The 16,672-nt window shown below is 30.8% G+C and overlaps 1 protein-coding gene across 5 annotated transcripts in view; it reads left to right on the forward strand.

Moving 5' to 3' along the window:
* The window catches only part of LOC112681910 (adenylate cyclase type 5), a 223,621-nt gene extending 211,122 nt beyond the window's left edge, over positions 1–12,499 (forward strand). For all 5 annotated transcript variants that reach the window (XM_025552266.1, XM_025552268.1, XM_025552265.1 and 2 more), the window contains 5 exons: positions 2,304–2,440; positions 2,513–2,622; positions 7,430–7,781; positions 9,529–9,653; positions 12,294–12,499. In XM_025552266.1, coding sequence (XP_025408051.1) covers positions 2,304–2,440; positions 2,513–2,622; positions 7,430–7,781; positions 9,529–9,653; positions 12,294–12,422 — 853 coding nt within the window. In that variant the 3' untranslated portion in view covers positions 12,423–12,499. The remainder of the gene's footprint in view (positions 1–2,303; positions 2,441–2,512; positions 2,623–7,429; positions 7,782–9,528; positions 9,654–12,293) is intronic.
* The last annotated feature ends 4,173 nt before the right edge of the window (positions 12,500–16,672 follow it).

Raw genomic sequence — 16,672 nt, forward strand, 5'->3', positions numbered from 1 at the left:
AATAAAACCTGTAACTTCAAGTATTGATACGCTTAATAATGCTAAAAAATTAATAGATTTGAGTTTGTAAAAGCTCTCTCATTTAAAATTTTATCAATTTTGTAAATTTTTAATTTTTTTAATACCATATACCAGTATTCTAATTTTCAATTAATAATTATATGCCATATATTACAAACTTAAAAAAAATAATCATACCTGTGTTAAAATGTATAGGTGACTCAATTCTAAATCTGTAAAAATGAAAAAGTGAATATTTTTTTTTAATGGACCCGACTAGAACTACATTGTAAAACTATGAGACCCAACAAGTGTATTACCTGAAAAATTCTGGGACATCACTAGATTAAATGAGGGTCTTCGGGATCCAACTAATAAACGCCGACCCATTTGTGCCCCGATAGATGTGGATAGTTGCACCCGAAATATAAGGTACTGCCTGTCGATTTATGACCCATATGCGCCCATTTCGAATAAAACATTACCATATTATTTATGGATTTTCTCTAACTACCAGCAAGTTTAAATCTTCATTAGTATTCGGTTCGTAATTGTGTAAGTCTTTAATATCGAATAGTGTTGATTTTGAATGATTTTTTTTTTTTGTATAACGCATCGCCAATTTATATCTCCCGTAACCAAATTTCTACTAAAGTGAAATTTAAAGTTTCGAAAAACTAAACACTCATGATTTTTAGTAGTACTCGTATTTGATATTTTAAAATACTCCTAAGTAAATTGACTGTAAGGTTCACAGATAGAAGTGAGAATTGTTATGAACTGCGGTTAAGATAAAATGGACCGATATTCGATAATATTGATAAGGATGTAACGTTAAAACTAAAATTAGTTAAATTGGTAAACAATATCATAGTAAATGCGCAATCATGAAATAATATAGTTTGGCATCGTTACACGGTTTTTATTAAAAATATTTCGGGCACAAATGGGCTATAAACAGATGTGATGGGTTGCTTCGGGTATGTCGATAAACTTTACGTTTTTTTTATTTATTTATTTATTTTTTTTTTTTTTTATTGTGTACTAATATCCGCAATTTGCGAAGTCGTGACTCAAAACTGATCAAATTACAGGCACCGATTAATTAATTATCGTACTACAGTACTGTGCCGTAATTAAATTTTTAAAAAACTACTGTGTGGTTTGCACGATACACAACAGCGAACGACAGTTATTAACTTATTTGTGATGCTTCAAAAAAATGTTTTTAACGAACTTATTTTACCGTAATCGATACACATTTTTCATTTTTATTTATTTATTTATTATTTTTTTTTTTTTTTTTATATCTTTTTGAACCCTAACAACTGCGTATCTTCATTATCTTCAGTGTTTTCTTTTCGTTCATGTTATTTTCGTTTTTACGCATCGATATTTTTTTAAACGTTCGTTTTTAACTCTGCTTGATAATAAGAATTTAATTGGCCGATATTTTTTTCGGATAATACGGGTAATGTTCCTAGTATTTTTTTAGAAACATTAAATAAAAAAACAAATTTCCGGTACCATCTCTTGGTTTTTCGCTGTACTCGCTCTATAACTGAAATTGGAAATATCAATAATATTTGAACAAATTTTATTTAGTGACCTTTTTATTGAATTTGTATGTTGTTTCTAAATAATGACGTTTCATAAAACGTTACTACCTCATTGTATAACTTGCTAAAACGGTCGTACATTTTTCTTGTTGGATTATTTTTGCTTGAAGCATTTTATAAAAAATATAATATGCTACTGCAACCAATAAAGCTTAAAAGTTAATAACGACAACGTGATGTTTTATTTTTTGGAATAAATACGACGAAAAATAAATAAAGCACACAACGAGCTTAATTTAAAACAAAAATACCTAATTATATCAAATAAACAAAAAAATCTAAATTTTTAATTGTAACATATAACTAGCTATAGCTTGTTTTTCCGGTATAAAGATAATTTAATAATAATTGCGATCAGCAACTGAGTAATATAGTTTAACACATATCGTTCGGCGATTTTGATTTATGATCCTCCGTTGTCAATTAGGACTCGTATACAGCTAATGGATTATAATATTACCTACAAATGATTGATTAATTAATATTACCGTATAATAATATTATGCCTGGTGATTACTTCCTATAAAGGTACATTACATGACGGTTATGCAATGTTACGCATACGTTAACACTTAATCACTTATACGCATAATCGATCTGTTAATACGAATAATATTGTTTCACGACGTGTTTTGTATGATAAACTATTATGATTATTATTATTATCATCAACTTTCGTTGCAGGCCGATTGAAGAATCTTTTTGGATTCGTATTTTTATGTTTGTCGTCATGATGGGACTGATTGTCGCGTTAATTCTACAAGCACAACAGACCGAAGTGACTTCTAGGCTAGATTTCCTTTGGAAACTGCAGGCAACGGGTTAGAAATCAATTTTATATTGCCATTATCGGTGTTAGTTACGTATTGTGATAAATCATAATTAATTTACAGAAGAAAAAGAAGATATGGAACACTTGGAAGCTTACAACCGTAAACTTTTAGCAAATATTCTTCCTGTTCACGTGGCCGATCATTTTTTGACTTTAGATAAGCCCGTTGACGTAAGTATTATTTTATATGATAAATGATTACAATATAACAAAGCTAAAAATGATAATATGACATTTTTGATTTTTCATAAATTTAATTTTGATTCCTTGGGTAAAATATAATGTCTAACATTTTATTTAATAACCTAAAAACTTAGAAATATATAGGTATAATGCAACACAAAAATCAAATACTTAAACACTAAAATGAAATAATTTGTCTAGCAGTCCAATATTATACTAAAATGATTGACCAAAAATCATAATTTAATGAATTATCAATAGAACTTCTTTATTTATTCAAAAAATATCTAATTATTACGGCTATAAATTTGTAGTGAAAACCCTTATAACTGTATGTGCTTTAATTACTAGAAAATCCATTTGTCTTAATTGTTAAAGTTTTTAGTTGAATTACCACTGTTATATTTTAAATATAATCAATCATTTAAAAACTGGTAAAGCTATGATTTAATTTTTATGAAATTCAAATAAAATACTCCCAAAGGTGTGTGATTATTTTGGAGAGGGAGGTTTGTTGTTAATTAATGTGGGATAATATGTTTAATTATTTAAAAAAAATTTCGTAAGTTAAAAACCATAACACGCGACCTCATTTTGGGAAAAACTTTATTCCAGGCTCTGGTCGGTAATTAATTCATTTTTACTAAAAAACGATTTTAAGCGGTTAGTGCAGCACACCTATGTAATAAACCATACAATAGATTTAAATTTCTATTAAAATTATGAATAATATTAAAAAAAAAGAGAGAGAAATGGCTAATGAATTCATTACCTCTCGACTTAAACTTTATATTGAAATGCATTGACAATGTGTTTTATTTTAAACACCACTTGCCTACTTTTTAAGAAGTATATTATTCTAAACTAAGGAATATTTCGGTGTTTGACGATAAAAGTTTCTAAGACAAACAAAATAAGGAGGAAACTCTAACCCAATTGATGATTTACCAAATTGGAATAAGAGATACATCAGAGAGCTTTCATTTTCCGTTCTCCGGCGTTCATAAATAACAATCACGACACATTTACTCGATTGAAAAAATTAGAAAAATAACAGCCAAGTTCATTGTTGTTATTTTTTTCTTAAATTGCACGACTAGCCCTGCCAGTCTCTTCCCTGCGCAATTACCTTGTACAACGGAAACGATAAACACCTTCGGGGCTAAAACAGAAAGCAATTCAATTCAACAAAAAATGAAAGAAAAAAACACCTTAATGTGATACCTAGGCAATCCGCGTGCGTTCATTTTGCCGAACAGATTGTTTATTTGCTGCATGTAACCGAAAAGTTATAAAATTAGAACTTCAGTGATAAAAAAAAAAAAATACGAGTGTCCCCTGAATATCCGAGTTTGAGCAAATTTCATTAACTGATGATTTTTGGAAAAATATATTGATTCCTATTTGGTATACAGTCGACGACTTACTTATAGGCTTAAGTAATGTTGATATTATAATGATATCACAACTATTCGGGCACGTAGTGGGATCCACACATAGGCGTAGCCAGAGGGCCGCAGAGTATATAACTGAGCACCTATGGAAATAACAGTTTATATTTTACATTTCTGGAGACAGCTGTTTTTTTTTATAAGTTCACTTAGTTTTCTTGCATACCCTGAACGTGAAGTCTGGCTACGCCTAAGGATCTTGACAACTTGTCCCTAATGAAATTTGTTATATTTTTGTGCACACCCGGAGCCATTGCAAACAAACGTTAGGTTTTAATTCGTTGTGAGATTCGCAGTTCGTTTTATTATGCAGTCAGTATAACTATACTTTTCATCTCGGTAATATATCAGTGTAATATGTAACGTTATAGCTCGAAGGTGTTTCTGAACGATCACATCCGCTACATCGTTTTAGGAGGTTCGAAGAGTTGAGTATGGAACGAAACGTTTTCACCGCGGGTAAAAGAAAACTTAGAGTAAAGCACGGTTTTGTTGTGATCGACGGTGATTAGCGACCGAAAAAAAAAATGTTAAACATTCTGACAGGTACACAGAGATACACCGAGTTGACATTTACTCGGAGTTACATATGTATAAGACAGAAACCGACCTTTTCGACCACTCTAATGATACGGTCCGCGGTACGGTCACGTGACAAGGTCTGACACGAGAAACGCAATGAATAGTACTCGGTTACATTTACAGCGAATTCATTTCCACCAAAACGTACTTGACACTTAATGGAGTGCATTGCATTGTGCACAAGTTCGGAATGTTTTGTGTTTTAATAACATATCGTGTCGCGATCCTTACTTCGCGCTATCCGCTCTCGGTAATGTCACATCGGCCAACCGACACTCCGCACCCAACCGGACGATCACGATTATCGCTCTTCCTCCTACCGTGCTCCGACGAGCAATCATCGACCAATGTACACCAGTTGGATCCAAAATGCAAATATCAAGCATGCAGCCAAACCGGGACGTGATCGAATAAAAAAAAAAGGATTCTCATCGGTTTCCCTCATCTCGCGAAAAGTTCAAAATCATTGCAATGACCAATTTAAATAACTTGTAATTCAATTGTAACAGATAATTGTAATAACGTTGTACTTTTTCATATTGTTTTGTTAAAAGGAATCGTAAAACGTATTTTTTTTTCTTCGTGTAAGCATAATAATGCATTTCCGAAAGACGGGTCTATCGGTCCAATTGAAGTTTTAGTTTGGAATCCGTAACTTTTCAATAGGAACTATTATAGCTATATACTTAATGCTTTACAATTTCAAAGGACGATCGATCCTACTGTATTTTATCGAGCATTAATGTGTGTAGTCATTTTGTAATTTTTAAATTTCTAAATATAGAAGTTTGGAACATATATTATCACCGTTGTGTCCGTACTTTAGTTTCTCTAGAACGTATTGTTGAGATTGTTGATATTAAAATTTAAGGCACCAAATTATGTACATAATATATAAATACTTTATTTATAAATGAAAATATATATTTAACTTATTTAGATTTCTGTGTGCACTTAAGCATACTACCATAGGTTGAACTAGATATTTTCATTAGACTAGGTTATATAACTCAATTAATTCAGATATACATATCACCACATCATTTATGGGGGCAGGTAGAGATGAAAAGAAGTTAAAGATTCATTCTTTAATTTTTAATCCTAAAAATGCAATTAAAGTAATAATATTGAAGCTAAAATTTATTTTTCCCTGTTAATTTTTTTTTAAATTTACGAAATCTCTTAAGCTGTTTTATTTTTATACCTTTAATTTAAAATGTCTAATATTTCAACAAAAACATTTTTCTTCTTCAATGTACTATAATTGATTCATATTAAAGTTTTATAAATCAAAAGAATATTATTAAATGATTAAAAATATTTATAAAACTGGGCGAATATCGTATGTAACAATTATTATAAATTCTTCAATTACTTAATTGATTTTGATATTTTTCACCATGATCAGGTACTTCAAATAAAAATGTCTGCTAATTAATAACGATTATTGTAGAACATACATACTAATAAATCATAATCTATATATTTTTAACATTTTTATTAGGCTTACAAATGCCCATTTAACGTCGATTAACTAATACGAGAGCTGTCTGACAAATAAGATACAAAAATATACTAAAAGATAAAAAATAAATTTATTACTTTAAAACTTTTTAAAAACCATAAATATAACATAGGTATTCTTCTATTTTTCTACATAGTCACCATTTAAATTGATACACAGCACATTTTCCATCGAAGTATTCGTTAACTGCGTTCATTACTTTCCTAATCATTTTGAAAATAATCATTATCAAAAAGTGAAACGATCAATGGTAACTCCAACGCATTGAAACGTTAAAAAATTTGAAAGAAAAATTCGTTTCAAGAAAAAAAAGGCATTACGCTTAGGAAATGTGAAAATGCTGCACGACAATGGAACCTCACATTCAGCGGGAAAAATCAAAGCTTAACTGAAAAAATATACGTGAAAAGTATTACGACGTCAACTGTATAACCCCGGGATTGTTTTGTTTTTTGGTCCATTAAAAAAAAAACTTAGTAGAAACTCATTTTCCAGATGAGGAGCAAGTCAAGTTAGCAAATACTGCGATGGAAATTGTGCTGCGTATTTCCGAGATGACGTTTTCTAGTTACTCCGTCGTTGGGAAAAATGTATCAGCTTAAATGGTGACTACGTAGGAAACTGTAAGAATACACCTGATCTGTTAGGTAAAAGTTTCTGAGTAATAAACTAATTAGGGCCGTAGTCCCGCGCACGCTTTCGAATGTCTTGTTCATATTTTGCGTCTCCTCAGGACCGTATTGAGGTCTGGGGTGGCGCTCCTGGTGAATCACTGTATATAGGCCCCCCCCCCTCGATGGGAAATTTGCATTTTTTTACAAAACATAATTTAAGATGTATAAAGCATGTATAAAAACATAGTATGCAAGGTAATAATTGCTAATAAACTTTAATAACTATTTGTATTACTTTGAAATATAAACAATCAATATATTATAAATACATGTAATTTTCTTCAAATGTTTTTGTTTGACAATTGTGTTAGATGATTTTAAATTTGTTTGGTACAATATTACAATGGTAGTTTTCTTACTGCTTTTGTAGAGGCAAATTTATCAATGTCATTGTCGAATGAAATTGTTTTAACTACATCTTTTTCGTATTTCGTGAAAAATATTACATAAGTAGTGTTGAAATTCGCGACCCTGGCCCGTGCCATGCACTGAATGCAGCCCTGCGCGTCTCCTCCTCCTTCTCCTTCTGCTAATCACCGTTTCCGCTTCATTTTGCCCACCAGGAGCTGTACCACGAGCAGTGCGACAGCGTTTGCATAATGTTCGCATCCATACCGAACTTCTCCGAGTTCTACGTAGAGCTAGAGGCGAACAACGAGGGTGTGGAATGCCTGCGGCTGCTGAACGAGATCATCGCGGACTTCGACGAGCTGCTGGGCGAGCCGCGTTTCCAGTGCATCGAGAAGATCAAGTCGACCGGCGCCACATACATGGCCGCGTCCGGGCTGACCAGGAACACGTGCGACAGCAAACAGTACACGCACGTCACCGCCATGGCTGACTACGCGCTCCGCCTGCGCGAGCAGTTGGCCTACGTCAACGAGCACTCGTTCAACAACTTCCGCATCAGAATAGGTACGTGCTAGTAGGTGAACGGTTCTCCCCCCCCCCACCGTTATAACGGAAAACTTTTTGGGATCTTATCAAATGTGAGACGGGTGGGATGTTCAAATTTTATCTAAAAACTAAGTAAATTTATAATGTCAATGCGTCAAACGTCGATTTATAACTGTAACGATGCTAACTATCCTTTACAATTGCCTTGTCAACGCAGGTTATAAAATAATATTACCTGCAAATGTGCAAAAGATTTTTTTGATCCGATTTCTTAACGTGTTTCTTTTTCCGAAATCTCGTGGTTATTGTTACGGGTTACAGTTCGGTCCGTGAGTATTGACTTATTTCTCCTTGTGGGTCGACACTCGAGAGCATCCTCTTGATCTCTCATCCCCGTACAAATTACACCGCAAATTATCTCGCGCGTATTAATTTTAAGACACGAGAACCTTTGGACTCGCGCAGGACGTTGTGGATTCCGTTTTCGAATATAAAATTATGTTAATACATGTCGTACATCTGCGCGCGTCATTTCTACTCTTTCCGATTTCCTAGAAGGTCCTACGGAGCGTCTGCTCGAACGTATAATTTATTCCGGTCATTGTGCGCAAAACACCGGATGCGCGGTATTGCGTAATGTTTCCGAGAAGATTTTTCCGGTTCGGACCGTGAATCTATTATTAGTGTCCGTCCCGTGTCGCTTTTTAATGTTTTCATCTCGTTTCGATTGCGATCAAATATGTTTGTGCGCTTTTAAATCACTTTTGGCGTAAAAACATGTAAATCGGTAGCGAAACTCGTCTAAACCCCCTTTGGCTCGCGGTTTTGTACAGAACGTTTAAGCGCGTCCGGGTCCTATAAATATTATATGATGTTAATGTTAAACATTCAAGTTATTACCGTCTCAAGTGTTATTAAACCTGAACGAATACAACTTGAAAATATTTGATTAAAAATTACTCTTGAATTATAAACGTAACAATCACGCAGTATGGTACTACTATAGATGAACATTTTCTAATTCCTTCCGATTAAATTCGAACATTTTCCGTTTATTTTCATCTTATACCCGTTATATTACACTTAAAAACACTTGGAGTACGAAATTTCAGTAATATTATTTTTTTCCTGTAACAAAAATATCACGAACTACGTCTTCAACGATGTGAATCGAGTTTTCTATTAACCACCTCGTTTTTCACGATAAAATATAACCGAATCAAAACGTGTGAACGTGGGCTAAACAAAAAAAAAAAAAAAAAATAAACAAAAGAAAGTCCCATACACACTTCAACCCAAATATCAATGATATTACATCAACCCTGTAGGCGATCCGAGATATCCAGACAAATCCCAAAACAAGATTTTTAAATTAAATATTAACTATTATTTTTGAAGACCATTTAAAAATTCATAATCCGAGCGTACTCATTAATACATCCATTATAATTAAATATTAAGTACGACGTGTGTACGGTTAGTATTTTATGCTGTCTTTTTCTGCTGATGTTAGTGTTATTTCTGCTTGGAAAATGTTTTTATTTTATACGTTTCAATAGCTTTTTAATAATTTATCATGTTAACTTAAATATTTATTTTTTTAAATTTACATCATCTTTTTCATAAATTACTTGATACTATTTTCAACCGCTATAAGTACACAACAACAACTGCAATAATCGATTGACGTTTACCAAATAATCGCAAATTAATTCAACAGGACCGCACGTCTTTAAACACTAATTAATGTTTATGATATTCGCAGGCATAAATATCGGTCCAGTGGTGGCAGGAGTTATAGGAGCTAGAAAACCGCAATATGATATTTGGGGCAACGCCGTTAATGTAGCCAGCCGAATGGACTCCACAGGAGTGTTGAATGAAATACAAGTAAATTTATTAATTAATTTAATATCAATATCTTAGGTGTTTTCTATATTTAGACTTCAGTGTTTGTTTGACCCTTTTTATTTTACGGAAAATTTATATAAAATAAAAACATCATTAGTTTTTATTTTTTTAAACATCAAATTGATTTGATATTTTTACATAAAATCAAATATAGACTATGTGCTTAATTCATTGATAAGCATTCCTCACTTAATTTAAATTTCAAAAATTAATTAATTTTTTTTTTTTTATTCATTACTATATTACAATTTTAAAACGTTAATGTTTAATATGTAACTTTTCAATTTAATTATTTTAGATTTTTAATAAATAGTCATGCAAAACAATACGATTTTTACGAATATAATTTCATGTTTTGGGAAATGTATTCAACTAGTACTTTAAAAAGATTATTTTTCAATCGTTTTGCAATCTACCAAAAACAGCAACGTTTCAAACATTAATGTGATTGCTAATATAATTCATTTTGATTATTTTGTCTCAAAAATTAATAATTACTTTATTAATTCTTATAACTTTTAATGATAAATTAATTAAATAAATTGATCCAGCTACCAAGGCTGGGTAATTTAACAATTCTTTTTAACTTGTTAAATTATTTAAAAATAATAAAGTTAAGCTGAATTAAAAGTTACTTTTATTTTTTTGTTGACTCGTTAAGTTAAAAGTAAATTTTGAAAAAAAAAGGTAACTTAACTTAGTTCAAAGTTAAAATTTTCTAATTTGCAAAAATAAAAAATTGCATACATAATATTAGTTTTTTTACGTGCAAGAAAATTACTGGAGAAATTTAAAATGATACATAAGAGTATTAACTAGCTATCAAAAAACCTAATTTTCTAAAATAAATCTTAGTCCTGAACTCATATTCAAATCAATTCACAATTTTAATAATGAAATTAAATTGGAAATTATACCACAATCGTTTTGTGATTAATCCTCCATCGACACTCGCTCTCATGGTATTTATAATTTTCACAGAATATTCTTAGGGTTCCCATGGGTTTATAGTATTTATACAATAACAATGTTATAAAAATATGAAAAAATATACCACATTTAATGACTATTAAAGTTATCTTTCATATTATTTTCATCTACAGGAAATTCATATTAAAAACCTCATTTATTAATTTGCATTATTCTTTGCACTAAAATTAACTTAATTTAGATACTTTTAAATAAAATTAACTTAAAGCTAACACGTTAATCTTTAAAAAAAAGTAACTTATGAAGTTAAAAAATTAATTTGTAAAAAAAGTAACTAGTTAATTAACTTAAGGTTTTAACTTAATTTTAACTTTTAACTCGTTTATACCCAACCATGCAGGTTACATGGTCTGGTGAAATAAAGGAATGGATTTTGGGCTGTGAAACTTAGTACCCATGATATACCATTGCTATTGTAAGAATAATTCCAAAATGAAAAGTTCTGGTAGATCTATTTATATTTCTGAAGATTTAAGATTTAAGTTTATTAATTTAATTTATGGGACTTGAAAATTGAGTATAAATACTTGTATATTTATATTATTATATGTTTTCTCTCTACAATACTTTCATAATGATTTTCCTCGTAAGCTTTTGAAATATTTTCAATCATAAATTATGTCAATTCCATAGATTTCTTAGACATTTTTCAAAATTAATAAATTTATCCTTAATCATATCAATTTAACAGCTTTTACTATAATATATTGTTACAATATATAATTTTTATGTACATATTAACTACTTATAATTATGATTTCGTATTGATTCTATTTAAAAATAATTAGTTTTAATTTATTTAAAACCCTTTGCCCTTGAGGCATTTAAATAAAAATATACTTGAATGTGCATATTATTTTATGAAAGCTTATAAAATTTGAAGTACGATTAGTTTCAAAAGTTTTTTTTGTATAAAAATTATATTTATATTTTTTTAATGTAATCAATCAGGCTTGATGTTTTAATACAACTATAAAATAATGTTATGCATATATACATAAGCATTAAGTTGTTCTTAAAATATCTCAAAAGTCTTGATACTAAGAAACTGTTTTGGTAAACTTATACTTTGTACGCTTGATGTGGTAAACCGAGTTTCGTTCGGTATCATTTTTCAAATGTAATGAACCTTGATTACTTTTAAATTTTAAAGAAATCCGCGTCTCATGGAACTCTTCCTCCGTCCCACTCGAGAAATCCCATTCGCTTGTGCAAGCCTCTGTTTTACGCATATAAAACAATACATGTTAACGGGGCGTGCTCTGATTTTTGAACAGAGATATCGAGATCAAACTGGTACCTACACAGCCCATCAAACTGGTGTTTTATTGTAATGACAGTACCGAGCACTTCCGGATTGTCAAATTCGTAATGTCGTCACAAATCTAGAAACACGAATACACACTTTAGAAAAATTTTAAGTAGATACACGATTTCAACTGTCTACAGGTATTTTTAGTCTATTCCCACCTTGTGATTTAGTAGTTTCACCTTAATACCTAAATGATCATGACCCAATCACCCCGAGTTGGCTGCTACCCCTAACCTTCTTGAGCGCGTCTCACTGTATGTTACCACACTATAAACGTTTTTACTCTGTATAATCCGCCGTTACCAACTCGTTTTCAGGTTACCGACGAAGTGTACGAAATATTGAAGTTGAAAGGATACCCGTTGACCTGCCGCGGTGTCATCGAAGTGAAAGGAAAAGGGAACATGGTTACCTATTTTTTGAACGATTATGCTCAACAGAATTAACTGATGTTGACGTGTTGTACAATATTGTTGTTGTTAAACGAATCATATTATTATTATTATTATTATTATTATTATTATTATTATTATTATTATAATTATCATCATCATTATTATTATATTATATTATTATTAATATTATTATTATTATTGTAAATAAAAACGCCATGTATTGATGTGTTAAATAAGTTTACGGTCTAGTTTTTTTCAATATTAAATTGTAACAGCTCGTGTCAACAAAAACTGTTTTTGATACGATGTCTCGACCGATCCCGTGACAACATGTCATTTGTGAACTCTTAACGACCTCAAAAGTTTTCTTTAATATTGACTTTTGTTAAAGAACTTTAATGACCATTGGACAAAGATTCGTTAATCAACCGTCCAGCCCAAAAATGTCTTTCATTACAAATGCTTGGGCACCGAGTTGTGATCTAACCGAGATACCATGTTGTAAATTGCCCAGTATACGAAAGTACCCATTGTTTAGTGTATTGGTACACATATGAATAATTACTCATATTATAAAAAATAAGTTCTTTTTTGTTTTCCCGCATAACTTAAATGATATCTGACTATTTCAGTACAGAATTTGATTCAAATTTATTGTTTTTAATATTTTACAATTCTCTGAACGATTGAAAGAACAAAAAAACATGTATATAAATAAAACAAAGATTTACTTTAAAAACATAGTTGTTTGGACTGCGGTTTTAATGCTGTATGCAATTCAAATATTGGAAACCAGAAAATACTGCGTTCAATAATACCAAACGCATTCATATTACACTCGGAACGTTGTAATGGATCAGATAGATGTGCATATCGACTTTTCTGTAATCGCAGAATACGCGAAATCGCTCCTGGACTATATATTCTACGACACACGTCTAGTACTTAAAACTTGCCATTTTTTTATTAATTTTTTTTTTTAGACCAAGTTAATACGTATTACTCTTTTTTCGTGTTTTGCATTTAATATTAATTATACTCAGTCCATGTGATGTATACATATATTATTACTCCGGTATACCAGATGGCATGGCCCGATGTAATGACCGATGAAATTATACTATTAACGTACAATCGTATCGGCGTTGATTTAGAAAGCTATACTGAATATACACAATGCACGTGTCTGCCATCTATAGATGAACCAGAAAGTTTGGAAACTACTTACGTTTAAAATAATATTGTTCTTACAAAATTAGCTGTAATGATAATAATACAAATATGCGATTTAAAATTAAAACTTAACCCGACATGGAAAAATAACTTTTGAAATTTTGATTTCCATAACATTTCAAAAAAGTCGTTTCGTGAGAGAAATTATTATAGCTTTTTTAGAATATCGCTATTGAAAAAAGATATAATAATAATAAGTATGATATAAATACGGTTAGGTATAATGGCTATTATAATAAATTAGATGACCCTTTCAACGACCACACACATGTGTATAGTAAGCAAACCCGTAAATGTGATCAGAGATATATAAAAACGATCAAATATATACTAATTTATTGTAATAACCGTTATTAGATACAAACGTGGTCCTTCTTTTCAAATCTTACACAAGCCACAACCATGATATTTGTAATGTTTTTAGGCTGTCTATTATTTACCAACCCAGTAAAATAAATATATTTCTATATTCTGGTAGGAATTTATTTAATATAACTGACTTGGATATATTTTTATTTTTTTGATCCGCTAATACTGCCGACAATGCATGTTTAGTTGTTGTAACTGCATTTTCAACCGCACCATTTGTAATAGGATGTCCCGGAGCTGTGCGCAAATGTACTATGCCATTACTTTTTAAAAACGTAATGAATTTATTCTAAGTCAATTGAGTTCCATTATCCAAAACTAACGTTAAAATTAACCCCCATCCACCAAAAACCTCTCGCAATTCAAAAATGGTGTTGTCCGTTGTTATATTTTACATTTTACCTTACTTTTCATTTTTTCTACTTCCAACCACTTTGAAAATGTATCTATAACAACTGAAATGTAACTATTGTGATAAGGTCCAAAAAAATCTATGTGTATCCTCTGCCATACCCCGCTCGGTCTGCTCCGTGGTATTAATTGTGACTTTTTAGGATTTTTTCTGAAACGCAAACAATTATCACCGGATTTAACTATATTTTCTATTTGTTCGTCAATTTTGGGCCATCAAACATACGATCTCGCAACTGCCTTCATTTTCACTACCACAAGATGTGTGCTATGTAATTCGTCTAGAATACTTTTACGTGATTTGTTTGGTATTACTACCCTATACCCTAACATCAAACACCCTTGTTCAACAGATAAATCAGTGTGTTTGTCCTTGTATGGTTTTAAATCATCACTGACCAATTTAGGCCATCCATGGATCACATAATAATAAACTTTACTAATAATTTTATCTCTATTAGTTCGTAATTTAATTGTATTATGATTTATCGGAAAATATTCAAACTCTATAAATGAAATATATGTGCTTTGCGGTTCACTGTTTTTCGACATAATATTCTCCTTTATACTCGTAGGTAACCTTAAAAGTAAATATGACGTGTAATTATTGTTCCCTTTAATGTACTCTAGTGTATATTGAAAAACTGCTCATCTCTGAAATCTTACCGATGTAAGGTAGTTGGTATATTTTTGTCCTCGCCTAAAATCACAATGAGAGGTTTATGATCAGTTCTGATAATGAATCTTTGGTTTTGGAGATATTGAAATAATTTCTTAACCGACCAATAAATTGCTAAAGCCTCTTTATCTGTAACAGAATAATTATTTTCCGCTGCCACAAATGTTCTCAAAATAAAACTAATCGATCGATCATTTCTATCCGGAATTGTATGTAATAAACAACCTGCGATATCGTCTTTAGATCCATCAGTCGTCAAATTAATAGAGAAATTTGTGTTAAAATGTACTAAAACTTTATCTGAAATAACCAGTTCCTTAATTTGTTCTTTGACAGTCCCGAGTCCAATAAAACTGCTTATTTTTCGTTAATAATTTATAAATAGTCCTCATAATAATCGAATCGTTGGGTAAGAATCTAGAATAATAATTTACCATACTCGCAATTAATTTGACTTGTGTTAAATTATGAGGCGCTGGTGCGTCTACAATCACTTTAATTTTATTTTCGCATTTCCGTAAACCTACCGCTGAAATAATGTGACCTAAATACTCTATATCACTTTTGAAAAATTCACACTTAGATAATTTAGCTTTTAAACCAGCTTTGCATAAAATGTTAAATACCTTATCAAAATTATTCAAATGCTCTGCTCGGTCTTGTCCGGTTATTATAATATCATCGAAAAAGTTAACTACACACTCATGACCTTGAAAAAGTTGTTCGATTAGTTTTTGAAATATAAAACTAGCTGGTGAAACACCATATGGCAATCGGTGTACTTTAAAAAGTCCTTTATGGATGCTCCACGTTAATATTCTCGAAGATTCTTCATCTAACTCTAATTGGTTATACGCTTCACTCAGGTTAATTTTACCAAACTCTTTTCTTTTACTCACTTTTTAAAATATTTCTTCGATTCTTGGTAATAGATATTTTACCTCCTGAACAAACATATTTACCATAACTTTATAATCCGTATATATTCTAATTTTCCCATCACCCTTTAAAATCAGTACTAATGGACTTCCCCATTCACTCGACTCCACCTGGGAAATTATACCTAACTTCTCCAATCCACATAACTGCTCTTCCATCTGTTCCTTAAATGCAAAAGGAATTTGTCTTGGCTTATAAAAAATAGGCGTAGCGTTGATATTAGTTAATTTTATATTAAATTTTACCATAAAATCTCTACCTAATAAATTCGAACTTCCTTTTTTCACTATATATATTTTAAAATCTTCGAAAGTTTTATCTTTAAAATTAATGTTTGTGAAAAAAAACCCAATATATTTATTTTTTCAACAGTATAACCATTAACATTTTTAAAAACCTTTTTTAGAATCGTATTTTTATCAAATAATTCGTAGAAAATTTTTTCCGAAATGACTGTTAAACCTGAACCTGAATCTTACTATGCCTTTAATCTTATATTATTTATTTTTACGTTTATTATAATAAGTTTTGAATCGTTCGTTTCTATGTTCAAAATTAAGCTCTCATATACATCCTTCTCTACCTTCTCGATAGTTAAAAAAATTCGTACTCTTAGACTTATTACACAATACCGCTAAATGTCCTATACAACTACAAAGATTACAACGAT

This window comes from Sipha flava, unplaced genomic scaffold (genome assembly GCF_003268045.1).
Source record: "Sipha flava isolate LNK unplaced genomic scaffold, YSA_version1 199_pilon_pilon, whole genome shotgun sequence".
Lineage (NCBI taxonomy): Eukaryota > Metazoa > Arthropoda > Insecta > Hemiptera > Aphididae > Sipha > Sipha flava.